This window comes from Protopterus annectens, chromosome 1.part1, assembly GCF_019279795.1.
Source record: "Protopterus annectens isolate FY-2018-M chromosome 1.part1, PAN1.0, whole genome shotgun sequence".
NCBI classification, from domain to species: domain Eukaryota; kingdom Metazoa; phylum Chordata; order Ceratodontiformes; family Protopteridae; genus Protopterus; species Protopterus annectens.
Window position 1 is genome coordinate 1,330,695 of NC_056726.1, and position 27,878 is coordinate 1,358,572.

General features: G+C 40.8%; 1 protein-coding gene across 3 annotated transcripts in view; it reads right to left on the reverse strand.

The window, feature by feature from the left end:
• The window catches only part of KIDINS220 (kinase D interacting substrate 220), a 2,951,961-nt gene that overhangs the window by 916,472 nt on the left and 2,007,611 nt on the right, over nt 1-27,878 (reverse strand). For all 3 annotated transcript variants that reach the window (XM_044073258.1, XM_044073248.1, XM_044073241.1), the window contains exon 20: nt 14,907-14,995. In XM_044073258.1, the coding sequence (XP_043929193.1) occupies nt 14,907-14,995 (89 nt within the window). The remainder of the gene's footprint in view (nt 1-14,906; nt 14,996-27,878) is intronic.

The following is a 27,878-nucleotide window of genomic DNA, read 5'->3' on the forward strand; positions in this document are numbered from 1 at the left end:
TTTGGGGAGTCCAACTGAATCTTCTGCAGGAATCTTGAAAGTAAGAGGAAAAACAGAGCAACATACCTTCCAAGGAAAAGAAAGGGCACCTGTTTTCCATGCCAGACGGCATAGCACTCTGGAACAGAAAATAGAGAACTGTGTGTTCAGGGGGGGAGGCAAAAAAAACTACCAGAGGAATACCCCACTGATGAACTATGTCCAGAAATACTTCTCTGAGAAGCGTCCATTTGTGAGCCTGTGTTTTGGACCTACTCAAAGTGTCTGCCACCAGATTGTGCTCTGAAATAATATACACTGCCGGAACAGTTAACTGATAACTGAGAGCCAGATCCCAGCCCTGAAGAGCCAAACAGCAGAGAAGGAAATATTTTGGGCCCCTCTGCTTGTTGCATAGCACACCACTGTGGTGTTGTCTGTGTAAATCTTCAGAGGTCCTGGCCAGAATCATGGGTCTTATCTCTTTGGTGTTGATATGGTCTTACTTCTGAAGGGGGAAGCCAAAGACTTTGAACTTTTAGGTGACCACAGGAAGCCCTCCACCCCATGTCTGAAGCATCTGTAAACAGTTCTTGAGAAGGACCACAGGCTGAAAAGGCAGGCCTGGGTTGAGGGGATGTTGCTGAATCCATCACTCAAATTCCCACTTCAGACAAGGAAAGACAGGTACTCTGAAATCCAATGGGTGACAATCCTGAGGCCAAACAAACCTTGAAGTACCACTGAAGCTTCCACATGTGCAGTCTGGCATGAAGGAGCACTAGAAAAGAAGAGGTCATGGATCCCAGGGTTCAAAGAAACTCTCTGGCTGGATTATCAGGCAGTGGAAGAAGACAAACAGAAAGCTGTCAAGGACAGAACTTTCAGAGGTGTAAGCGAGGCCAATATTGGCAGTGTATGAATCCTGCAAACAAGAAACACATGATATTGAGATGGGGTCAGGGCAGACTTTTGGAAGTTGATAGTGAACCTCAGACTTTGAAGGACAGACATGGTGAATTCCAGATCCTGTAACAGGGAAATGATAAAAGGTGCCTGAAGCAACAGGTCATCTACATAAGGAAAAGAAATCTTAATGCCTTGAAGTGTGCTAAAGGCAATCACAGGAGCTAAGCATGTCAATACCCTTGGGGAAGCAAAGAGGCCACAGGGCAAAGCAGAGAACTAAAAATGAAAGGAATAAACAGAGAAATGTAAAAACGTCCTGGAGAGAGGGTGAATAGGAATATGAAGGTAAGCATCCTTCAGATCCAAAGACACCAGAAAATCCTGGGGTATTAAAAGAGGAAACAGAGCTTGCAGAGTAAGCATCTGAAAAGAAGGAACCTCGATAAAGGTGTTGAGCAAGGATAGATTCACAATAGGTCTCCAACTGCCCTCCTTTTGATTAACCAGGAACATCCCCGGAGTAAAATCCCTTTCTTACTAAGGAAAGAGGAAAAGGCTGAATAGTTCCCTGATCCACCAGGGACCCAAGGACCTCTGAGAAATGTGGAAGTTGTTCCAGAGAAGGTTGGCAAATCCCTGAAAGAGGATGGAGCGACTTCCATCCCATGAAATAACCTTGATGGATGACAGACAGACAGACCCCAAGCCAGTTTTGTAAACAGAGGGAGAGCCGAAGAGACAAGGGAACCTGGTTGAGGGGTGGGGGTGGGCAAAATGTCAGACTGTAGTAGGCTTTCCAGATAAAGGAGACTTCTGGGTCACAAAAGCCTACCACTCTTCCTCCCTTTAGTGGCCTGATGAGGCTGCCTGCAAACAAAAGTAGGTCTAGTAGGATAATTCCTCTGGAACGTTGGGACAGGAAAGTCAAAAATATGTATACAGTCCTGCAAAGCCTTACCTTTTTCCTGATGAGACTTCAACATAGCAACAGTCCCAAAGACATTTTTAGTATCCAATGAGAATCCAACAACTTGGCCTTAATGTTTTTAGGTAATGACTGGAGACAAAGCCAAGAATAATGCCTCATGACAGACTCAAAGGCAAAAGCTCTAGAAGAGGCATCAGCAGCATCATAGCTACACTTGATAGAGTGACAAGTCACACGAAAGGTAGAACCTAAAACAGAAAGAGCAGAAGATTTTGCCTCAGAATCAAGGAGGTTGGAAAGAACATGACAAGCCTGGGCAATCAAGACCAGAGACTATCGAGTCAAGTGGGTCTGGTAATTGATAGCCCAAAAGGCCAAAGTAGAAGCAGTATAAACATTCTTACAAATTCTCTCCATTGCCCTACTATCCTTATCTGAAGGCAGAAGCTTAGAAGAGGGCAAAAGTTTGGAACGCTTTTCAGAAGAGAAGGACACCACAGCAGAGCCAGCAGAAGGACACAAATAAGAACTGACAATCCTCGGGAATCTTTTACAACCTGTCAGTTGTTTTTTGCAGCAGGAAATTGAGAATCAGGAGACTTGGAAGCAGCTATAAAGGTACCTAATAAAGCAGTTAACACAGGAGGTACTGCATTAGGTTTAGAAATGTCCACGTGGAGCATCTCATAATACCTTTTCTGGCTATCAGACACTTGAAGAATCCCACTTAAAGTATTCTATCATTTCAGCTATGGTGTCTCTAAAAGACAATTCTGCAAAAGGAGACTCAGGACAATCAGACTCTTCTTCATCAAAACCATAACCCAAAGGTGAAGACATTTGGGAAGATTAAGACAAGGATTAAGACAAGGACCCATTGTCAGCCTCTGAATCCTCTTCTGAGGAATTGGGTTCCCTAGTCCATTTGGAAAGAGTTGAAGTCCAAGGGGGAGTAGGCATAGAAACTCTTTGGAGAGACTTCAGGGCCATTAAGACATTAAGCAGGCCATGAGTAAAACTTGTGCCATTCCCTTTGAGGATCCTTACAGCACACTGAATCTTAATCTTAGTATGCTTAATCTTCTGCTTTTTCTTGCTAGGGGCATTAGCCCTAACAAGCACTGGGGGGTTATGACCCTTGACAAGATTCAGTAAGAGAACCCGGAACCTCTTCCCTGACCAGAATCTACAGAATCCCTCTAGGGCCCTCCAAGATGATCAACCGCAGTTTCCCCTCAACATCCAGAGCAGACACCTGCAGAGACTCAGAGAACATGGGAAAGGAAGGACCCAGAGTGGCCTCCGATCGGGTTGCAGCACAAGAATCTGATGCAGACAGTGGACAGCCTACAGAGTTATTACCTGTTTCTAGAGAAACATCCGGTGGAAGTTGGACAGTCAAAGAATCTGTCCAAGATTTCTAGGCCGCCTTCTTGTTTAACAGTACCTCGGGGTTAGAAAATTCTGACATGCTACCTTGGGCTAACAGTTTAAGCATCTGGTTCTCGAGGGATGGCCAGGGAAGACAACCAACTTCTAACAGTCTTAGGCACAAACACTTTACAAATGCTACAGGACACATGGTCATGGGAAGCACCCAGACAAAAAAAGACACTGTTCATGACTATCCTTCAATCCTTATGGGGAATCTGCCTCCCATACTGACATTTTCCCTTTTTGGATGACACGAACTCTAGGTAACCAAAATTAACAAGAGCAAAGAAAAAAGACTCCCACAAGGCACTTATCTGATGGGCTGGGTATTCAGCACAGTGAAAGGGCATTCAGACCGATGAGCAATGATGGTGTTCGGACCTGTGGCAAAGAAGTTCTGAGGAAACTGCATCTATACATCACCGTCATGCCCTATGTCCTGAACGGAGAGCATACATGTGATGTACGGTGCATACAAGATCTAAAGGCTTTGGTATATTGGCCGGACATTGGGATGTCCTTAGCAGGCGATCCCTACAGTGCAGAACACTGCAACAGTGATATAGAAGGACATCCACCTGTCTTAAACTACCTGTTGTCAAAGAGAGAAGCTGAAGTTTAGATTTTCTGGAAGGGATAATGGGTTGTGAAGGTGGGGGAAGACTTGCCTACACAGTCATTCAGACTTATCAGATTGTCCTTTGTTCTGGGGGGGGGGCTTTATTTCTTTTTGGAACCTCCCTGAGAGTTTTAAATGTTTACTTACTTGCAGTTTGTTGAGATTGTGTACTTTGCTTATTAAAGAAGGTTGCAGGGGTAAGCATTAAATCCTTTGGCAGATTTGGAGAACGAAGGTTGAAAATTCTGAGACATTCCTTGAATTAGCTTATCTCTCTCATCACAATGTTTAAGAACCTCTGTAGCAGATTATCCAAAAATTTAATATCTGTCCAAGGGAGAGTTCAAAATTTCATTTATGACATATTCAGGAAGGTTTTGAGAATGCACCCAAGCAAATCTCCTCTTAACAGTACAAGTGGCAATAGCACTGGAAACAGCATCAGCAGAATCATACACATATTTCAGTCAGTGAGTAGCCATTTAAGACACAGAACAAATCAAATCACACAAAACAGACTTCTCAGAAGAGGAAAAAGATGCCAAAATATTCCTCATATTCTCAAACGAGGCAAGCATAAACTAACACAAGCTTGATAGTTAAAGCTTGATAGTTAAGAATTCTAAAAGAAAGTGCTGCAAAAGGACACTTTCCCCCAAAGCTATCAAATGCTTTCCCATCCTTGTCAGGAGAGCAGTTGGGATCAGCCAAATGTTTACCAGCAGATGGGCTATACCTCTCTCAACTGCCCAGATTTACACCTCATATTTTTAGTCTGTTCCTCAAAAAAGTTGTAGTCTTCTGGCAAATCACAGAGGACTTAAGTCACTAAATAATGACATGTAACTGATTTCAAGACTTCATATCCTTCATAAAATGGATGCTACTACAAATCATTTTATTCTAGCAACTAAGTTTTTTTTTTAAGAACAATATTTTACATTTTTTTAAATTTTGTCTCCTCCCAACTACTGTAGGTTTTGACCCAATTCTTTCTGATAATAAGATGAGAGGTAAGAGCAGGGTTTCCTAAAGCAATAACTGCTGGGTCAGATCTGGGATGAGTGTATAAAAACATATAAAAATGAGGAACTTTGTACAATCTATCTGCCTTTTTGGGAGCAGCAGACTGACTGTCAGGCAAGTTACATGCTGTGACAAAAACAACTTGGAGTAGTTTCTGGAAAATCCAGTTGTAATAAATCATATTACTTCTTCAGGGACTGTAGAATATCATTCATGTTAGCACAGCAACAATGGATTAATCCTGGAAATAGTTTCAGAGAAAGATAATCTTTAAAAGTGAGAGGCCAAAACCACACTTCTCAGAATTTGAATCAGAAGTCCAAGGAGACTAAGCAAAATCTATCCCCTCCTTTCACAATCACTTTAATGTTCAAAAACATGAACCTCTAAACAAAACGAAGAAACTCATTTTCTTTAACCAGAAACAGTAGAACTGGAAGGGTTAAATAGCCTGAGCTAATTCTAATAAATCACATCTGTCCAAAGAGTCTGAAACAGGATAAGAAATATGTCTCAGTTTTGCTACTTCTGATAGGAATCTCTGAAGAAGGAGAATCACTTTTGCCAGGAAAAATCTCCTTAGGGATAGGCAAAGCGCTCTGGCTAGGCACAGTCATATTTCATGCCCCTTCTCCCAAGACTGACAAAAAATGGCACATTCTTGCCCACCAAAGACACTCCAACAGTCGCAGAGGATGTGTTTTAATTCCTGGTCCTGGTCCATGGTGCCTATAGGGACTACACCAGAGGGAGCCAATTACAGACTCTGAATAAGAAATCTGAGGAGACAAAACATAATATGTCCCTCCACAATCAATTTTCAGCCTTCGTTCTCAACTTCTTCCAATGGATTTAATACTACTACAATTTCTTTAAAAAATGGCCACAGCAGAGTCACCCATCTGTGGCTGAGGCACTTTAGCAGTCTGCTGTAGTGGTAAAGGCTGTTTAGTAATTGTATTTATTTTTGTGGTTGGAAAAAGGAAGACCTAAGGAACCAATAGACTGTTCCATGTTTAAGCCTGATTCATAGGAAAGCCTGGTAACTGTAATCAGTAAAACAGGTAAGTAGTATAAAAGTAACTTTTTCCTCATAAAAGCACAGTAAAAAGCACTTTATAAACATTTACCCCAGCCCACAAAAGTGGAATGATACAAACTTTAACTCATAAAAAATAGTTTTCAGTTAATTTTAACATCTTTTTACCACAGAAGTAAAAAAGTGAGGCTGCTGTTTACAAGTATTTAAAAGTCATGTGACAGTCATTAAAAACATGTTTTCCTAGTTTTAAAATTTGTCCTAAAAAGTAAAATGTATGTTTTTTCCCTGAAGGGAACATATATTTCCAGCAATGTAACAGTAACAGCTAAGTTTATATCCTCCAAAACTCATAAAATGAGTGCTCCTTGCCAGGGGTGTAGCAAGCAATTTCCATTTTGTACTCAAGCTCGGTGGTGGTGCGGTAGCGTTGTCGCCTCACAGTAAGACGCTGTCCGGTTCGATTCTCAGCTAGAGCGTCTTCTGCGTGGAGACATGTGTGAATGGGCGTACCTTCATTGAAGGTTGTGCGTCAGGCCTGGCAAATCAACAGCCAATCATTAGCGGACCGGAGTTCCGCTGTGGCGCCCCCTAACCGGGAAAAGCCAAAAGACACAAACAAACTCACAAGCTCTTAGTGCTACCCTCTTGGAAACCTATCACTTACAAATGGACACCTCTCTCAAAATGCTGCCCCCACCAGCACTTAATAAATGCAAGTAACATTTTCAGTTGTTCCCCCTAAAACTATTAAAATTATTGCTTTAGATTATCAATATGGCACCTGTTGTAGAAGGCATTCATATTGACAGATACAGACATAATATGACATGAAAAAAGGCCATACTGATGTGATGTTCAGAAAAAAATGTACACCCCTGTCCCTTGGTAGAAGGAAAGCTATGAAGGACTTGGAGCCCAGACCTGCCTCTTTAGTTATTGCAGTTTGAGCTAATGGTTTTGGCAATCAGAAAGGTACCCTGAAGCTTTGGAAGCTGGCCAGCCATTAGATCCTTAGTAGGATATAACCCATATAAGCTAAGGCTACTTACTACAGCAGTGACTCATATAATGAACTTGAAATCTTCCACAATTCTTACTGCATTTCCCACCAAACTCAAGCCCTTCAGCTTCCACTCCCTGCAAATAATCTTCTATCGGTCTACATGTGAAAGGCATTTTAATAAGATATACATGTTCACTGAGCATTCATTCAAACAGTAGATAAATGTATGGGAGAGTCTAAAGGAAATTAGGGTCAGCTGTCTTTCCATAAATTTAATGGCATCTCTTCCCTTCCAGTTCTTTCAGTAATCCCATCCATCAAATAATGTTTCAAAGTCATGTTTCTCAAGGCCCTTGTAGTAGTTTTGCAAATTTCATATTTCAGACTGAAGCAAGCTTTCCATGACCATTTTGTTTTTGTTTTTTTTTTTTACTTCCAAGCTTGCATACAAATGCACTGACAATACAGATGCCATTACTTCACCTTCCTTCAACAATGATAGTTAAACTGAAGAAAATCTTCTAAGCATGTATCAGTTCATTCAGGTTTAACAGTGTACTCCACTCCAGTTACTATCCATTTTCTCAAATGCTGCTTTGTTCGACAAATGCTAAAGGGTGGTCAAGATGGACAAACATTGGGATATTTGGACGCTCAACTATCTGAATGTGCCGTTTCTTTGAAACCGGTGAGTGGGGATTGGGAGAGGGTAGTGTGTGTATGTGTGTGTTTGGGTGTTAGAATTAGGGCAAGGGTTAGGTAAGGGTGTAGGTGTTGTGTGTTTGCATGCGAGTCTGTATTTTGGGTTAGGGTCAGTGTTAGTTAAGAGGGTTGATCTTAAGTTTGTAGTGTGTGTTGGTGTGTGTTTGAGCATACGAGTGTGTGTTGTGTAGTGGCAGTGCTACAGGAAGGTTTTTTTAAGGTACTGTGTGGGGTTAGAGTTGGGATAGGGGCAGGGTTAGGGTGAGCACCCCCCGCATAGCGTCAGTAATGCGTGCTAACCTTAACCATGCCCCTATCCCAATCCTAACCCCACAGAGTACCTGAAAAAACCCTTCCAGTAATAGCCACTACCCATTCTCTTTATCCACCCTACCCCACAAGTTCGCTGACCACGTCTGAAGGCAACTCCCTTCTTTGAATCACATCTCCCATTACTTAGCGTCATCAAGTGTCCTCCCACCAAAGATATGCACGCCTGTCCCTGCTTGGGCTAGTCACCCAAGCCACTAATCTAACCTATGTCACCTGGCCTGCAGTCAGGGCTTTATCCTGCTAAGCTACTGGAGTAGCATCAACAAACCGTATCTTGTCAGACCTGCTGCACATTCGCAAATGGGGCATAAGCACCCAGAGGGAGATCTAAATCTCTTTTGCAACATAAATAAAACATGTTGGAGGGATGGATATATATCACACAGAATACCACGTCTTTAAAATTGTCTTCCTCTCCATATAAAGAAAAATATTAAAGTATTCAAACATAATCTGGACAAATGGATAGGTAACTGCAAATTTACCTCTGGTTTAACACCCTTGTCCCTCCTGGATAGGGACAACATGTAAATGTTCTGCTCATCTTTAGGTTATTTGTACATAAAATATAAGGGCTAAAAACTTTATGGGAATGTACTGCTAGACTTTCAAAGATCCTCATAGATCAATAGCCTAGTAAGTACATATGAACCTAGCAGAACTTCACACCTGGCTACATCTGACTTTGTTCATTAACAAAAGTCTATGCATATACAATTCGGCTACCAGGACTTCATATATGAATGTTTATCCTTGGGCCCCCGACTAAAAGTGGAGGCAGTCCACTAAGGCAGTACTAGAGCAAGAGGCTTTGATGCAGGGCAACATTATTAGATCCGAGTAATATTAAAGTGCCCAAGAAGACAGTTCTCACTGGGTAGAATCAATGTACATGAATCAGCCAGTATGCCGCACTTAACTGAGTGGAAAATCTACAGCCTGGGTCAGGAAATTTGTTAGTGTGATGTGTTCATGACAGAGAGCAGAAGACTGCCTCTACCACAAAAGGGTAATAATGCACGAGCCTGTCATTACAACAGACAGCCTAAAGTTATCAGCTACAACACAGAACACTAGAAAAGTTCTTTCCAAGCTGCAGCTTCTTCTTGGAAAACTAGAAACCTTTGCTTTGTCTACCTTCACAGGATGGAGCTTAGCTAGAAACATCTTCAGCCCCAAGAAGAGGTCGATGCATTTTGGGTTACACAGAGAGCATCTCAGTTTGGTGTTTGACTTGGTCTCCTATTAGGCCAGAAAGGATAAATTCAAAGTATTAAGAAGGCAGCTCTCTTTCTTGAGAGATTTACTGCACATAGAGCAGACAGACAGCGACATCTAATTAAGAGTGAATGATACCATAGCTGGGGGAAGGAGCTTCCATCATTGTGATGTGATATGTTCAAGCTGCAAAAGATGCATAGGTCACCATAACAGCAGGTGATATGACGTCTCCCTGCCCTACCCTTAACCATACTCGTGTGCTAACCCTAAACCCAATCCTTTACATTTGAGTTCTAAACATCCTTTTCCCTTACAGTACTACTATGCACTGCAAGATGTGATATTTTTTTTATATTTTTCTACTTACCATATAAACTGGCAAAATGAAAGTCTTTGGTTTCATTTTCCAAACATGTTTAATCAGATAATGTGCATTTTCAATATAATTACGATGATGCAATGAATTTTGCTGTAAGTGTGTATGACCATTAATAATATGCTCATAAATACCTGTATGTCTACACAGAGTGTAATGGCTTTCTTGGAGTCTGGTTTAGTTGAATGAGTAACACAGGATTTCACTGTAGTTTAATTCTTCGGTGCAAGACATCAGCAAATTGTGGCTCACAGAACTTTAACAAAGTAAGTGAAGAATGATGTTGCATTCACTTATAATGTTTAGCTTTAGCTTAGTGAGTAGTTTTACTGAGATCAGCAGACATTAGGGTAAGGGAATTTGTCCATTTCACTACTAGAATGTGAAGTCAGAACTGGTATGTTTAAAATCTCAGATTTGTGATGATCCATGAGGATTAGCATAATGATTAGGGTTCTTGCCTTATAAACACAAGGTATAGGGTTTGATTCTAACATGGTATCATTGGAATGGCTTAAAATGGCCCACAAGGGCAGTTAGCCTAGTAGTAATCTATCAACCTATGAACCAGGGGGGAATCCCCCTGCAAAAAAATGTGTTTTTCTCATTCTTTTTGTTGATTCAGTGGGTTCAAAAGAAGCCTTTCAGTTACATATTTTGTATCAACAGCAGGTCATAACCGCACTTTCCAAGGCCAAAAACACAGCCACTATGGGACCAGATAACATCCTAGGCTACCTACCAAATGATCTAAAACAGGACCTAGCAGAACCACTTGGCACTCTCTTCAACCACAGTCTTAAGTACTGGCTTTGTCCTAACAGAGTGGAAAACAGCAACAGTAGTTCCCTTGCACAAAGGGGGGGGGGGGGTCCGTCAACCAACTCTGGTAATTACAGACTCATAAGTCTAACCAGCCTTTTCTGCAAAGCCATGGAGAGAATCATCATGGACCTTATCAAACACAAAAGTGACACTCAAACTCTTGACCCAATTTAGCTTCATTTAGGCTAGATTATGCTTATTAAGCCTGGTGGACTTCTCAAGAATGTCACCAAAGCCTAGGATGAAGGCAAAACAGTACATATGGCCTATCTTGACTTACCCAAGGCTTTTGACACAATCCCCCACTTAGGCATCATTGAGAAACTCACCCAGCTGGGAATTAACCCATACTTCACTAGATGGGTAGCCAGCTGGCTCACCGACAGAACGCATACAGTCAAAGTGGGAGTCCACCTCTACCAGCAGACCAATTACCAGTGGTGTACCACAAGGATCTGTGCTGGGCCCCCTATTGGTTGGAATCTATTTCTCAGAAGTCCAGGCGAAAATAGATGGCCTGTGGCTTACCAAGTTCGATGATGACTGCAAACTGGGTGCAATCACTGAGCCCCCAATGATACTGACATACTATAAAAAAAACGCATAAATGACTGGTGCCAAAGCCATGGCTTTAAACTAAACACAAAAAATGTATCATCCCTTCCTTAGTTCAAACCTTGTAGTGAGAGATTTGGGAACACAGGTTGATAGAACCCTTAACTTCGAACACCATGTGTCCACAGTGGTAAGGAAGGCCTTCTATGTTGCATATCTCATAAGTAAGGGCATCGCATCCAGAGCTAAGGATGTTATAACTCCCCTGTATCAATAAATATATAGTACACCTCCAGACACTGGACCCAACCCAGTTTGGTTATGTCAAGGGCAGATCATGCCTACTCAACCTGGTGGACTTCTTTGAGAAGGTCACCAAAGCAATGGATGAGGGCAAAATCATTCACATGGCAAACTGGGAGCCACTGAATCCCCAAATGATGTGAATATTCTACAAAAGGGCCTTACAGAAACAGATGCTTGGTGCCAGAGCCATGGGCTCAAGCTTAATGCCAAGAAATGTATAGATATCCCCTTTGGAAAAAACATGTACCCATGAATTACCACATAGGTGGCAATACACTAAACACTGAAAGTGTGATGACAGACTTAGGAACACAGGTGGACAGTGGTCTCGCCTTCGATAACCACATCGCCACAACAGTCTGGAAATCCTTCTATGTGGCACACCTCATCACTAAGGGCTTTTCATCCAGAAAAAAGGAGGTCATTGTCCCACTGTACTCATCCCTCATTAGACCCATTATAGAGTACAACACCCAGTTTGGTATGTACCTCACAAGACATCTGCAACAGCTGGAAAGGCCGCAGAAATACCTCACTAAAAGAATCACAGGCCTAAAGCAGATGCCCTATGCTGATCATCAAAAAAAAAAACCCAGCTATACTCTCTGTGGCATATCGTCTACTCAGAGCCAATCTCTGCTTAACATACAAGGCCATGTCAAACCCTGAGCTGCTGGACATGCTCCACTTAAAGAAATCCCAATCCCTCAGAGCCACACGCTCCAGGGATCTAAACCTTGTCATCACAATGAACAAAACATGCTGGAGGGATAGGTTCCTGACCAAGAGACTCCTCATACTGTGGAATAGACTGCCCATACATGTCAAGCAGAGCACCTCATTGGCCCCTCTTCAAAAGGAACCTTGATGATTGGATGGGAGATAGGAAATTCACCCTGGGGATCATGTCAGTCACCCTGCTAGACAGGGGTCCAGGGAAGTAAATATTGTGGGAAGAAATATCCAGGGAATTGTTATGGCTAGGCTTGTATAGGCCCTAGGGCTGATAACCTAATACCAACCTATGAACACTGCCTACGTTTACCTGGCCAAGGAATTTGACACAATACCCCACTCAGGCATTGTTGACAAATTGTAGAGGTTGGGTACAAACCCATATGTCACCCGGTGGATAGCCAACTGGCTCACAGACAGGACCCAGGAAGTTAGAATTGGGGAGTCCACTTCTACAAAGAGGCCAATCACAAGTGGAGTCCCGCATGGATCAGTCCTTGGACCGCTTCTTTTTTCTCAGAAATCAGAGCCAAAGTCAGTGGTCTCTGGCTGGCTAAATTTGCAGATGATTGCAAATTAAGAGCGGTCATTGAATCTCACACTGACACAGATGCTCTCCAGGAGGGGGTGACACAGACAAACAACTGGTGTCAGAGCCATGGACTAAAACTAAATGCCAAGAAATGCATAATAGTATCCTTTGAGAAGTCATCCATCCCTGGTAACTATCATACTGTCAACACACTCCTTAGAGATGAACCAGCAGACAGGGACTTAGGGACACACACAGACAGTAATCTAGCCTTTGATCACCACATGTCTACAGTGGTGAGGAAATTATTCTATGTTGTGCAACTTATAAACAAAGGTATGGCATCTAAGTCCAAGGAAGTCATTGTTCCATTCTATTCGGCATTCATCAGACCTATCACTGAGTACAATGCTCCCTTTGGTATGTACCTACCAGGCATATTCAACAACTGGAACGTTCACAGAGGTTCCTCACTAAAAGAATACAAGGTGCAAGTAATATGTTCTATGCAGACCAACTGAAGACCCTATCCCTGTATTCTGTCTCCTGCAGGCTTTTGAGGGGAGATCTATGCCTGGCATACAGGACACTGTCAGACCCCACTCTGATGGACCTCCTGCAAATCCACAAACCAAACAGCACCAGAATTTCCCATTCTAAAGACTTAAACCTTGCCTATGATATAAATAGGACCTGCTGGAGAGACAGGTATGTATCCCAGAGACTACCCCGTCTAAGGAACAGGCTCCCCATCCATGTGAAGCAAAATTCCTCCCTAAACCAATTCAAGTGTAACTTGGACAACTGAATGGGAAATCAGAAATTCATCCCTGATTTGACACCCATGTCTCTAATGGACACAGGAAACCTGTTAATGGTTCATTTCCCAGGCCCATGCTTACACTTATCAAGGGTATCAGAACTTGTCAAAGATTTGGGATGCATGGCTAGGCTTAAAAAGGCCTTTGTGGTCATTAGCCTAGCAAACACCTATGAACCTATGTACTCATCCCTCATCAGTCCACTAATGCAGTATAACACTCTCTTCTGTATGTACCTCTCCAGACACCTGCATCAGCTGGAAAGACCTCAGAGGTTTCTCACCAAGAAAATTCAGGCCCTTCAACACATGACCTACATGGACAGACTGAAGGCCCTGTCACTGTACTCTGTATCTTATAGCCTGCTGAGAGGCAACTTGTGCCTGGCCTGCACAACAGTCTCAGACCCTGCCCTAATAGAAATGCTGCACATCTGCAAGTCAAACGGGACAAGAACTTTACAGTCTGCAACATTAACAGGACATGCTATAGAGACAGATATGTCTCCCAGAGATTGTCATTCCTCTTGAGCACTCTTCCAGTCCATGTAAAACAGAGCTCCTTAATGACCTTATTTAATTAACTGTAACACAGACAATTGGACGGGAGACCATGAATTTACCCTGGGGGTGTCTCCTATGTCCCTCTTGGATAAGGGCAATCAGTGCTGATCATAGACCTGTACTGCAAATATAGATCATACAACTTGGTCAATAAGGGAACAAGTATATAATATGGCTAGCCTTACAAAGGCCCTAGGGGCAACAGTCTAGTAACCTCCTATGAGCCTAGAATGTTAGTTGTAAGTGGACATCAATGAACTGATATGGATACTGTACAAACATCTGTACAAATGGTCTGATTTTGGACATTTGCTTCTATGACAGCAATAAAACTGCTTATGCTACAAAAGATCACAACAAAATTTGTGGAAATCAACTTTTCCAAACACCGACTAATAGTCACTCCGTCAAGTGTTGAGCCTTGGGTGTGCTTTATAATGGCAAGTCAAATTTCACACTAGACAGATGCAGTTCTTGAGGTAGACAATGCTAAATCTTACACTTCTTGGAAAAACAATGCACTCTCTTCTGCATGCTTAAGTGAAGGCAGACCTACAATTCATGCACTGTGTAAAAGCAAAAATTACTATTCAGGTACAGATAGTGCAGGTCATTCACATGCCTTATGAAGAATATGAAGCATGGGTAAAACTCACATCATCAAAACGTAAGAAAATAAGTAATAGGTTCTATGCAGACCAACTGAAGGCCCTATCCCTGTATTCTGTCTCCTGCAGGCTTTTGAGGGGAGATCTATGCCTGACATACAGGACACTGTCAGACCCCACTCTGATGGACCTCATGCAAATCCACAAAACACTGCTGCACTGGTCTAGCTTTCAAATTCTTAGCTCCTGTAAATATGCAGTTATGCACTGTTCTCTAACATTCTGCGCTATCACTATTTAAATACTACTGCTTCAAAAAACAGATTTTTAGGAAGGTTTTCCCCTTTGAAAGACTAACTTTGCATATTCTGTTGCGTGGTATAACTCACCCGTCTATTAAGAGCAGTCTTGCTTCCAAGTTTTGTCATCTCTCCAAGACTATTTTGTGAAACTCGCCTGTCGATATCTTCATGTGCACCTAAAAAAAAAAAAGTCTGTATTAACCATGCTAAAATCTGAACACCATAGCGCGCTGAATTTTGAACCTCAAGTCTGCAATTCATAAAGTTCCTTCATTAATATGACATTGTAAGACGTTGGCAAAGAAAAAGAAGTTATGTACTTACCATAACGTTCCATCTGTGTTGTCGACCTTTGTTCTTGCTCAAAGAGTGGGTTTGGATCTGATCCATCAGATCTTACTCAGCCGATGCTAAAGCTCACAGCCACCAAATCTCTTGAGCTTCTCCCTTTTCCTACAATGAACCTACCCAATTACCTCAGATCTTGCCAGCTGCTACATTAGCATAGGAAGATTAAGAGAATTATGGAACAGCCATATTCAGATTTATAGATATCCAAAAAAACAGCTGTGAGGCACTTAACCAGTTCTCAGTCACAAAATCAAATCCAAAAAGAAAAAGAAAACAGGAAACACTCAAACAAATATTTAATCCAAGTTCGCAAGTAAACGTTTTCACCTTCAAGGCTTCTTCAGGCAAAATAAATACTATCAATTAAACAACATAACAAATACATTTTAAAAAGTCACATGACTAATTACACCTTCTGATACAGCATATTTAAATAAGGCTTTAAAGTAAAATTGTCATGAAGACCAGGTGGTACAAACACTGTCATTCTTAAAATCCATCTCATCTCTTCATTTTCAGTTAAAAGTTTTATATTCCCACCCCACAATGTTCTATAAATTACTTTTAAAATCATAAACTTAAAACTATGTTGATCACCTTTCTCTATAATGTGTTTACTAAGAGCATTTGTAACTACTCATGTCTAATATCACCGAGATGACAGGCTAAACGCTCTTTAAATTTCCTGTTTGTCATACCCACATAAAAAGCATCACAGATTTCACACTTAGCTAAATATATTAAATTGCTTGTGTTGCAATTCCCATATGCATGTAAAACAAACTCTCTACCTGTCATGGGATGTGTAATGGATTTCTCTGTGAACATATGCTTGCAGTAAACACAATTCCCATATTTAAATGTATCTTGTTTCACATTTCCTACCTTAAAAAAAATTCCTTGGGTTGCTCCTTATAACCTAACATCTGTTTCAAAGTGTTCTTCCTTTTGTACCCGAAAGCTGGAGGATCCCCTACTATTTCCTTTAATGCCGGGACGTCCCTTAAAATTGACCAATGTTGATTAATAATAATATTTTTTACTGCTTCAGTGTTCCTGTTATAGGTAAGCATACACCTCATTTTATTTACTTGCGGTCCTGCTATAACTCTATCCTGACTCACACCACCAAAATAGGGCTGAAGCCCTCTGCTTAGTCTTTGCTGTTGTATGGTCCTATTAGCAGCATGGACTTCAGACTCTGGGTTGTTGTTGTGTCTTTCGGCTTTTCCCGGTTAGGGGTCGCCACAGCGGAACTCCGGTCCGCTAATGATTGGTAGTTGATTTTTACATGCTGAGTTACCAGCCCTGACGCACAACCTTCAACGAAGGTACGCCCATTCACGCATGTCTCCACGCAGAAGACGCTCTAGCTGAGAATCGAACCGGACAGCGTCTTACTGTGAGACGACAACGCTACCACAGCACCAGACTCTGGGTAACCCCTATTTAAAAAGTCAGAGACCACAACATCCAATTGTTCGGATATCCTATCATGTACAGTATTTAGTCTAACTACTCGTTGCATCTGATTTTTTATTATATTTCCAAACATAAATGGAGGATGCATGCTATTACGATGCAAGTAACTATTACACTTAACCTCCTTTCTGTATAGTTCTGTATATACTGTACCCTGCTCATCCTTCTTTAATTTTACATCAAGGAACGTAATCTGTTCCTTAGATATGTTTGAATCTTAGAAAAGTAGTAGCTCCATTAACATATAATTCATCTCGATTACCTTCCCACGCAACAAAAAGATCATCGACAAATCTTTTATAAAAATTAATACACTTCTTAAAAGGATTACTCAAAGACAACACATATGTCTCTTCCCACGTATACATGACAATATTCGCATAGGTATTTGCATCTGCTGTTCCTATTGTTACTCCTCTTTCTTGATAATTCAGACTAGTGTCAAAAATAAAAATATTTGATGTTAGAACAATTTTTAATAAGTCACACAATAGTCTGATCTTCTCAGTATCATAGTCTGAAAACCTCACCAAGAATATTCTGACACATTCAACACCATGTATGCAAGGTATTGATGTAAACAACGAATCAATGTCCATTGTCACCATATGGGAACTAATAGTAAGTTGTCCACTTGACCATTCGTACAACTGCTTTAAAAAGGTGTTGGTGTCTTTTAAAATAGTTTTTGAAAAGATGGTAGAACAAGACATATATAATTTATATATGAAGAATAATGTACCCACATTTTACAATTTAACTAAGAAAGTGAATGCTGCTATTCACTCTTTGATAAATAATTCAGACCTTGTAATAAAAAAACGCAGATAAAGGGGGAGGCATTGCTGTAATGAGTAAAAATTTTTATATGGAAAAAATGAAGCTTATGTTGCAAGGGGATAATATAGTAACATTACAATGACATTACGGCGCCCGGTCTGGTGGACCCCAGCCATAAACAAACTCTACAACAGGAGGAGGAAGCTACTACATGGCAGAGCAAAATCCCTAAAAGGGAAGGCATCTCTGATCAGTACTAGCAAAAAACTACGATCACTCATAAAATCATCCAAGGCCAACTTTGAGAGAAAAATCGCAAAAGACACAAAAGACAATCACAAGGCCTTCTTTAGCTATGTTAGAAACCTGGGTGGAAACTCCCAGATATGCTCAGAGTTAGTCCAAAATGACACAAAATACAGTGAACCCACTGACATTGCCAACATTCTGGCAGACAGGTTCAGTGCAAATTTCTTCTCCCCCTCCCCCCCAAAAGGAGAAATAACTATCCCAGCAGAGTGTAGCCTCCCTAACATGCCTAAGATGCCCAGGTGAGAGCCGCCCTCTCTAAAGCTAAAAACACAGCATCAATGGGACCGGACGGTGTCCCGGGCTGTGTGCTACATGAACTCCAAGAGGAACTAAACCCACACATAAGGCTGCTGTTTAATCTTAGCCTTACTACAGGATACGTACCCAATGAGTGGCGTACGGCAACAGTGGTCCCACTTCACAAAGGCGGTGCTTCTACGGACCCTGGAAATTACCGTCCCATAAGCTTGACGAGCCTGGTCTGCAAAGCTATGCAGAGGATCATTATGGAACTCATAAACAAAGACATTGGGGACCTACAGACATTGGATCCTACCCAATTTGGCTTTGTCAAAGGCAGATCCTGCCTTTTGAACTTGATCGACTTTTTTGAAACAGTCACTAAGGCCATTGATGAGGGTAAGGCAGTTCACACAGCCTACCTTGACCTTGCAAAAGTCTTTGACACAATACCCCACTCGGGCATCATAGACAAACTCACCAGCTTAAATGTAAACCCATATGTCACAAGATGGGTTGCAAACTGGCTCAGGGACAGAACCCACAGGGTCAGAGTTGCTGGAGCTATGTCAGACTCTAAGCCAGTCACAAGCGGTGTCCCACAGGGCTCAGTCCTGGGACCCCTCTTGTTCGGCATCTATTTTTCCGAGGTACAGGCAAACATAGGAGGATTGTGGCTGACAAAGTTCGCAGATGACTGCAAACTGGGCGCCATAATTGATACTCTAGCGGACACAAACATCCTTCAGAGAGGCCTCATAGAAGCGGATAATTGGTGCCAGAGCCATGGCCTTAAGCTGAACGCCAAAAAATGTATAGTCATACCCTTTGGGAAAAACAAGGTACCCACAAATTACCACATAGGTGGTAATCCATTAAAACGGAAGAGGTAATCAGGGACCTAGGGACCCAGGTTGACAGTAACCTCTCATTTGACACTCACATTGCCAAAGTGGTTAGGAAGACCTTCTATATTGCCCACCTTATCATGAAGGGTTTCACATCTAGATCAAGAGAGGTCATTGTGCCCTGTACTCTTCTCTTATCAGGCCAATGATTGAGTACAATGCCCCATTTGGGATGTATCTTACCCGACACCTGCAGCAGTTGGAAAGACCCCAAACGTTCCTCACCAAGAGGATAAAGGGTCTTAAACATATGTCATATGCTGCCCGACTGAAAAAACTCCAACTCTATTCAGTCGCATACCGCCTACTCAGAGGTGATCTGTGCCTGACGTACAAGGCCATGTCCAATCCTGAATTAATGGACATGCTCCACCTCAGTAAATCCAAATCCACCAGAGCCACGAGAGCAAGGGACTTAAACCTCAACACAGAAATAAATAGGACGTGCTGGAGGGACAGATTCATAACCCAGAGGCTCCCTACACTCTGGAACAGAATCCCAATCCATGTTAGGCAGAGCCCCTCATTAACTCTATTCAAGAGAAATCTTGACGAGTGGATGGGAGATCGTAGGTTTACACCGGGGGTCATCTCTGTGTCACTACTAGACAGAGGCACAGTAAACTAAACCCTAAAAGGGCGTAGTATTCTCATCCTAAGGGGTGGTGAAAGCCACACACACTCTGGCTAGGCTTATAAATGCCCTAGGGCAGATAGCTTAGTACGAACCTATGAACCTATGAGTGAAAGTAATTGCTTATGCCTCAAATTAAAGGAAGCATTGAATGTTTTCCATGACAGTGGTAAGCTTGATGATAGAACGTTTGACTATTTGTTTGTAGAAAATCCAAAAATACCTGTTATTTATGGGATACCTAAGCTGCACAAGGATCGGACTAACCCACCCATGAGGCCGATTGTGTCTGCTTGTGGGTGGGTTACAAAACCCCTGTCTAAGTTTCTAATGAAAAAATTTAAGACCTGTAGGAGGAGAAAAGAGAAACTATTTTAAGACACCAACACTTTTTTAAAGCAGTTGTACGAATGGTCAAGTGGACAACTTCCTATTAGTTCCCATATGGTGACAATGGACGTTGATTCATTGTTTACATCAATACCTTACATACATGGTGTTGAATGTGTCAGAATATTCTTGGAGAGGTTTTCAGACTATGATTCTGAAAAGATCAGACTATTGTGTGACCTATTAAAAATAGTTTTAACATCAAATATTTTTATTTTTGACATTAGTCTGTATTATCAAGAAAGAGGAGCAGCAATGGGAAAAGCAGCTGCAAATACCTATGTGAATATTGTCATGTACATGTGGGAAGAGACATATGTGTTGTCTCTGACCAATTCTTGTAAGAAGTGTATTACTTTTTACAAAAGATTTGTCGATCTTTTTGTTGTGTGGGAAGGTAATCGAGATGAATTTGAACAGTTTATATTGTATGTTAATGGAACTACTACTTTTCTAAGATTCAAACATGATATATCTAAGGAACAGATTACTTTCCTTGATGTAAAATTAAAGGAGGATGAGCAGGGTACAGTACATACAGAACTATACAGAAAGGATGTTAAGTGTAATAGTTACTTGCATCGTAATAGCATGCATCCTCCATTGATGTTTGGAAATATATTAAAAAAAAAAAAAATACAGTGTAAGAAACTTCTCTGTGTGGAAGATTTTCAGTCCATATATTTCTAGTTAATCACCGTATATTAATCAAATCAGACAATAGTAGTAGAAGTAACAAACTTAAACTAGTCTTAAGTCAAAACAAAACAAAACAAAAAATAATAGAAAATATATAATTGTACAGCATTACTAAGTATTCGAAAGTAATCCAAGCAAGGCAGGCAGTCTTGTTTCCAGTCGAAAATCCTTTAAGTACACAGACAAGTGATCCAAGTAAAACAAAAATAGAGTAATAATTTCCTCACAAGCTTTCTAAATATATATATTTATACTTTTTATCAGGCATGGGAGTGGTTTATTGTGCTGTAAAACAAAGTGTTATTGGTACACATGTTAAATTCACATCCCTTCCCCATCAGGGTGACATTCCAGCTGGTCCTGCCCTACTTAGTAGCTGTCATAATAATATATAACCCTTACGTACTTTAAATAAAATGTATAATGATGTGGTACCGCTTATTTAACCAGATTATTAAGTAGATTATTAAGTCTGTGATTTTATCCATGACAATATACTACATGGCTGGAAATATATCAACCTTAGTTCACATTTGGCAATCAAAAAATATATATAAATATATACATATACATTTTACATGTAAAAATCAATTTCTATTTTCATAACCTATTGTTAAACAAAGACTGCTTTCATCCTTCTAGACTTCTTCAGGTCTGTGTACAACAACCCTAAAAACAATCTATAAACATATATATATAATTGTATAACTAGTTAGTATTGTTATTATACATCATTTTGAATAAAGTGGAAAAAAGAACCAGAAAAAAAATAAGAAAAAATGTATGTATGATGATGGAAACAAAATATATACACATTACAACTGATTTAAAACCAACTGGTAGAATAAAATAAAATACAATTAGTCATGTAAACAATGTGGCAATTTTCTAAGTTCCAGTGCAATTTTAATTGAACAGTAGTAGTTTAGTCCAGGCTTCCTAAAAGAGTTCAGCTTTAATTGCCACATGAGTTCATGTTTCTCCAGAATATTCGGGATGTCTCCTTCAAGATCACCCATGTCTACACGAGCCAGGATCTGGAACTTAAAACCTCTGTGTCTTTTATGAAGAGAAAGGTGTTTGGCTGGTGAATTATTTTTACATCCAGTGCGGATTTCTGACAGATGACATGAAATCCTACGCTTGAGTTTATTTACAGTCTTGCCCACATAGAATGCATCACATTCATTGCACTCTGCCCTGTAAATTGCTTTTGTAGTGCTACAGTCACCCCCTGCACTGGTTTTAATGATTTTCTTTAAATAACGGCAATGCAACGAGTTGTTAAGACTAAATACTGTACGATAGGATGTCCGAACAATTGGATGTTGTGGTCTCTGACTTTTTAAACAGGGGTTACCCAGAGTCTGAAGTCCGTGTTGCTAATAGGACCATACAACAGCAAAGACTAAGCAGATGGCTTCAGCCCTATTTTGGTGGTGTGAGTCAGGACAGAGCTAGAGCAGGACCGCAAGTAAATAAAATGAGGTGTATGCTTACCTATAACAGGAACACTGAAGCAGTAAAAAATATTATTAGGCAACATTGGTCAATTTTAAGGGACATCCAGGCATTAAAGGAAATAGCAGGGAATCCACCAGCTTTCGGGTACAAAAGAAAGAATACTTTGAAACAGATGTTATGTTCAGACCTCTCAACCATCCCGAATTACTCGGTTTTTACCGAGTTTTGGGGTCCCAATAATGGGGTGCCACGATTCCCGAGTGGCACCCCATTATTTCTGATTTTTCAAAAGTATGTTTTTGATTTTCTCGCTTTCGGGGCTGACGTCATCATGTGTGCGATGACGTCAGCTCCGTCAATATGGCGCGCGTCTGTTTGAATACTGTAGGACTGAACGAGCCGTGGCAGGAGGATTTATTTACTTTTTAAGCCAGGGATTGGAAGTTAACGAATGAGCCGTGGCAGGAGGATTTATTTATCAGAATCTACTGCCATTCTGGCAGGAAGAAAGAACACAGAATATCTAACCAGCGGCAGGAACTGCAGAAGGTACTTTGCACAGCCAGGTTAGGATTTATTTATCATGCAGCCAGGTTAGGATTTACTTACTGTACTGCCATTTTCTGCTGTTTAACAAACAAGCCGCAATTATTACCATGCATTTATCAGACTGCAGAAGGTACTCTGCACAGCCAGGTTAGGATTTCCGCAATTATAATCATGCATTTATCAGAATGCAGAAGGTACTTTGCACAGCCAGGTTAGAATTTATTTACTGCACTGCCGTTGTAATTATCATGTACTTTGCACAGCCAGGTTAGGATTACTGTACTGCCGTTGCTGTTTAACAAACGAGCCGCAATTAGTATCAGCCAGAGCAGGTACTGCCGTTGTCTGCTGTTTAACAAACTAGTTATCATGCACTGCCGTTCAGGCAGGAAGAACACATAACCCGCAGCTAAGGGACAAGGGTTTATTTATCACTGCCGTCAGAAGGGTGTGTGAAAATGCCCCAATGCCATCTATAATAAAGCTGGCCATAATCAAGGGTTTTCCAGAAACATATCCATCCCAAGTGAATAGCAATGATTGCATAATGTTATTACAGGTTTGGCACCCTTTTAACTGACGTTAGTCAAAATTGACCAATATGGAACTCAGAAGTAATTTTAAAATTCAGGACAGTTGTGAATAATATATAGTCACAATTCAACACAGAAACTGTCTGTAAAATACTGCTTGCTTTACATTATGCCCAATCTTTTGGTGTCACTGAAATTACTGCTAGTTTCCAGCTTAAATCCTTATCCGCGATGCCATTTTCATGTGCTTTTGCAAAACTGGGGATTGTTATTGAGGTACCTTGAAAGGAAGGGTGTGTGTGTCTGCTCAAATCCTTAAACGCAATGCGAGGCATGCTAAGCCGTTTTCATGTGCTGCTGCTGGTGCTGGATATTTACTGACTCTGAGCTGGAGCTGCCTGGAAATGTAGGAAGAGGGTGTGTGTGTGTGTAAAGCTGGATAGAATCAGCTGTTTTTGCTGCCAAACTGGATATTTCTTTAATGAGCTGTTGTGTGTGCTGGATATTTATTTAAAGAGTGTGTGCTCTGGATATTTATTTAATGAGCAATTGTATGTGCTGGATACTTATTTAATGAGCCGTTGTTTGTGCTGGATATTTGTCTACTGAGTGTATGTGTGCTGGATATTTGTCTATTGAGTGTGTGTGCTGGACATTTGTCTATTGAGTGTGTGTGTGCTGGATATTTGTCTATTGAGTGTGTGTGCTGGATATTTGTCTATTGAGTGTGAGTGTGCTGGATATTTGTCTATTGAGTGTGTGTGTGTGTGCTGGATATTTGTCTATTGAGTGTGAGTGTGCTGGATATTTGTCTATTGAGTGTGTGTGAAATTGAAAATAAGTTTGAGAAGCTATGCAAGATGCCCATGGCTTACACTAGTCATTCTATTTTATATATATATTGTTTAAACCAGGACTGAATGATTACTGTTGAATTTATTAATTTGTTATTGGTTTAGTTTGTGACTAGGAGTGTATGGACAGACATTTTTATATATGTATGCATGCGTGTGTGTTTTTCATACACATACGTATATTTTTATATATAAAATTTTGAAATATTTTTATTACTATATATTTTTCATTTATTTTAATGGAGAATATTAACATCTAGAGTTTTCTTTTTTTCATTGTATATATGTGGGACTGTACCTTTAAATACTGCCTTTAAATGCAACCTTGTAGCTCTTTCCTTTTATACACTGATGACGCTATGAGGCAAAACCAGTTTGTTTTGCTTTGCTGCTATTCCTGTTATTAAACCAGCCACGTGAATATTAGATACACTTCTCATGAATGTTCTGCATTATTAGTTCTGCATTTATGCTATCTACAATTTGAAGTGCTGGAGAAGTTGCTGGATTCTTTCATATATAGGTCTACTTTTAATTTCGAACTTTCATAAAGTCGACTTTCGTATGGTCTCGTCCATAAGATCGAAGTTTTGCAACTTCAAAATTTAAATAAAAAAATAAAAAATATATATTTTTTAATGTTTTTGCAGGGGGTCAAGATCCCTACACCCTCCACAACCCTGCTAATTAAATATACCACCTCAGAGATAGCACTACAGTGAGGAAAATGGTAAATATATCATTTTGCACTGTATGGCAATCTCCATTTAAATGGTTTGAAGTTTCAAAACTTCGATCTTATGGCCAAAACCATAAGAAAGTCAAAGTTTTGAAAGCTCGAAATTTAGAAGTAGACCCATCTCTCTCTCTCTCTCTCTATATATATATATATATATATATATATATATATATATATATATATATATATATATATATAAGATAGATATAGATATACAGATAGATATAGATATACATTAAAAGGTAAATATATAGAGACCGTGTAAAATACTTGTTCCTCCAAAAGCCAAGGATGGGGGCTGGTGGGAGGGGCGTTGAGGAAGAATGAAGAACAACAACACAGATGAAATGCTATGGTAAGTACATAACGTCTTTTCTGATGTCAGTCTTCATTCTCTCCTCAACGACTGGGACAGAATCCCTAGCTACTTGTATCCAGGGTGGACTCAAGGAAGGATATTCCTGAGCACCATAGAACCAAATGATGCCCTACCTCTCTGGAGACCATATCCAACTTGTAATGAGTGATAAGGGTATGAGAAGTAGCCCAAGTTGCTGCTACACAAATATCATCCATAGACATTCCTGATTGAAAAAACATGGATGCAGCCACAGAGCTAGTGGAGTGTGCTTTCAAGGGAAGTGTAAAAGGAATGGCCAATTTAGCACAAAGGAAATGCAATTTGTAATCCACTTTAATAAGGTAATTTTGGAAACTGGTTTTCCCTATTTTGGTTCAGAGCAGTAGATAAACAGTTGGTCTGCTTTCCTGACTTTTTTCTGTTCTATACAGACAATCACAATTGTCTATGAACATTCAGTAAATGTAAGATGTATTCTTCTTTGCTGGTAAACTTTGGAAAAATACTGGTAAATTGATAGTACTACTGATAGTGGATTCTGACACCACCTTTGGAATAAAGGACAGGTTGGTACGTAAGGTCACTCTTTCTTTGTGGAAAATCAAGTAAGGAGGTTTAAAAGATAGTGCGCTTGCATCTCAGAAATTTTTCTTGCAGAAGTAATGGCAACCAAGAAAATTGTTTTCCATGTAAGATATTGAAGGGCACATGTAGCTGCTGCTTCAAAGTGAGATTGCATGAGAGACTGAAGCATCAAATTTAAGTCCCATGGAGGCGTACGGTCTTTAAAAGGAGGCTTTAGAAGAACTGTCCCAGGCTTTGCTCAATTTGTGAGAAGCTATGGATGGGCCACTAAATTCTGCATTGTAATTTGAAATTGCTTCTAGCTGTACTTTAATGGTTGAAGTACTGGCACCACTGTGAAACAGATGAGCAAGAAAATCTAAAATGTGAATGATGGGAGCTGAAAAAGGGTCAACATTATGTTGTTGAGCCCAAAGGGCAAACCTTTTTTTTCCATTTAATGGAATATGTTTTCCTTGTCGAGTGTTTATGGGCAGATAAAAGTATACGATGGACAGGTGGTGAGAGCACGATTGTCTTGCTACTAAGTGAACTGGAGAAGCCAAGTGGTCAGCTTGACGCTTGGTATATCCAGGTGTGGCATGCCCGTCGGATCTAAGTTCCATGGGAGTTGAACCAGGTGAGGCTATAGAAAGAAGAATCAAATTTGTTGAGGCCAATAGGGAGCAATGAGGATTTCTGTGTTCTTCGACCTGGCAGCTTTTTGCAGAAATTTGTGAATCAATGGGGTTGGTGGGAAGGCATACAGGAGACTGGGGGACTGGGGGGGGGGGCAATCATGAATTAGACCATCCCTCGATGACTGGGGGGGGGGGGTCAGGGCAAAGTTGTTGCTGCACTTGTTAGGGGATGGGCAAAAAGGTTGCAACATGGCTAGCCCCATTGATGGAAAATCTTGTCCGCCACTTTCTCATTGAGGGACCACTTATATGGAAGAAGAATGCACCTGCTCAGTTTGTCTACAATCACACTGGATCTCCCCAGAATGTGTGTCGCTAAAAGAAAGGGGTCAGAAGAGATCACCCACTGCCAGATCTTAACAGTGTCTTGACACAATGGATATAATTTGGTTCTCCCTGAGATGTTGTCTCTTTGAATCGCAATCGTCCCGGAGAGAAGAACATCTTGAAATGCTTGCAACGCCAAAAGCACTGCTCTCATCTCCAGAACATTTATATGCAAAATTGGCCTATTTGGGGGACGAAGTACCCTGGACTGTCTTCCCCAGATAATGCCCCCGCCACCCTATTAGGGAAGCATCTGTAGTCACTACGGCCTTGGGCTGCTGGAGGATGAAGGGGTGGCCATGGCACAGCTGATTGGGTTAGATACACCAAAGGAGATCTCTTTTGCTGGTGTTGGTAATTTTTATCTGGAACAACACTGACTGATGGAAGATTGACCACTGAGTAGCTAACAACCATTGAAGGATCCACATGTGAAACCTGGCCAATGGAACTAAAGTTATAGCTGTCGCCATTAGGCCTAAAGTTCACAGAACTGTGCAGGCTGAGACTGAGGTGTTTTCTACAACCTTCTAAACTTGTGACCTATTGTTTGAACTCATTGTGGTCGAAGGGAAACAATGGCAGTCTTTGTGTTGAGCAGCGCTCTAATAAATTAAAATGTCTGAGCTGGTTGAAGTTGTGATTTGCTGTAGTTTATGGTTATTCCAAGAAAAGCGTAGGTTTGGTGAACCTGATTCCTTGCATGAATGAGTTGACTCCTGATCAAAGAGGTAATGAGCTAGTTGTCCAGGTAGAGAAACAGTCGGAATCCCTGCAGCCTGAGGCTGCCATGCATTTAGTGAACACCCTGGGAGCTGTGGTGAGTCCAAAGTGCAGTACTCCGAAATGGTAGTGACCATCTCCCAGCCAGAAGCATAGGTGATTTCTGGATCATCTGTTCATTTTTATGTGGTAGTAACCATTCTGAAGATCTATCAAGCACATCCAGCTGTCCATGCCTAGAAAAAGGAGAATGAACTAAACTGTGACCATCTGGAATTTGGTTCAGTGAACAGATTTGTTTAGGTTTGTGAGATACAAAATTGGTCTTCAGTCCCCTGTTTTGTTTGGCACTAAAAAGAACCTTGAGTAAAAGTCTGAATCTGGATTGCTGCCGTATCTCTCTGAATATGTGGAACATCGGGATTTTTTCTGGGAATTGGTGGTGGTA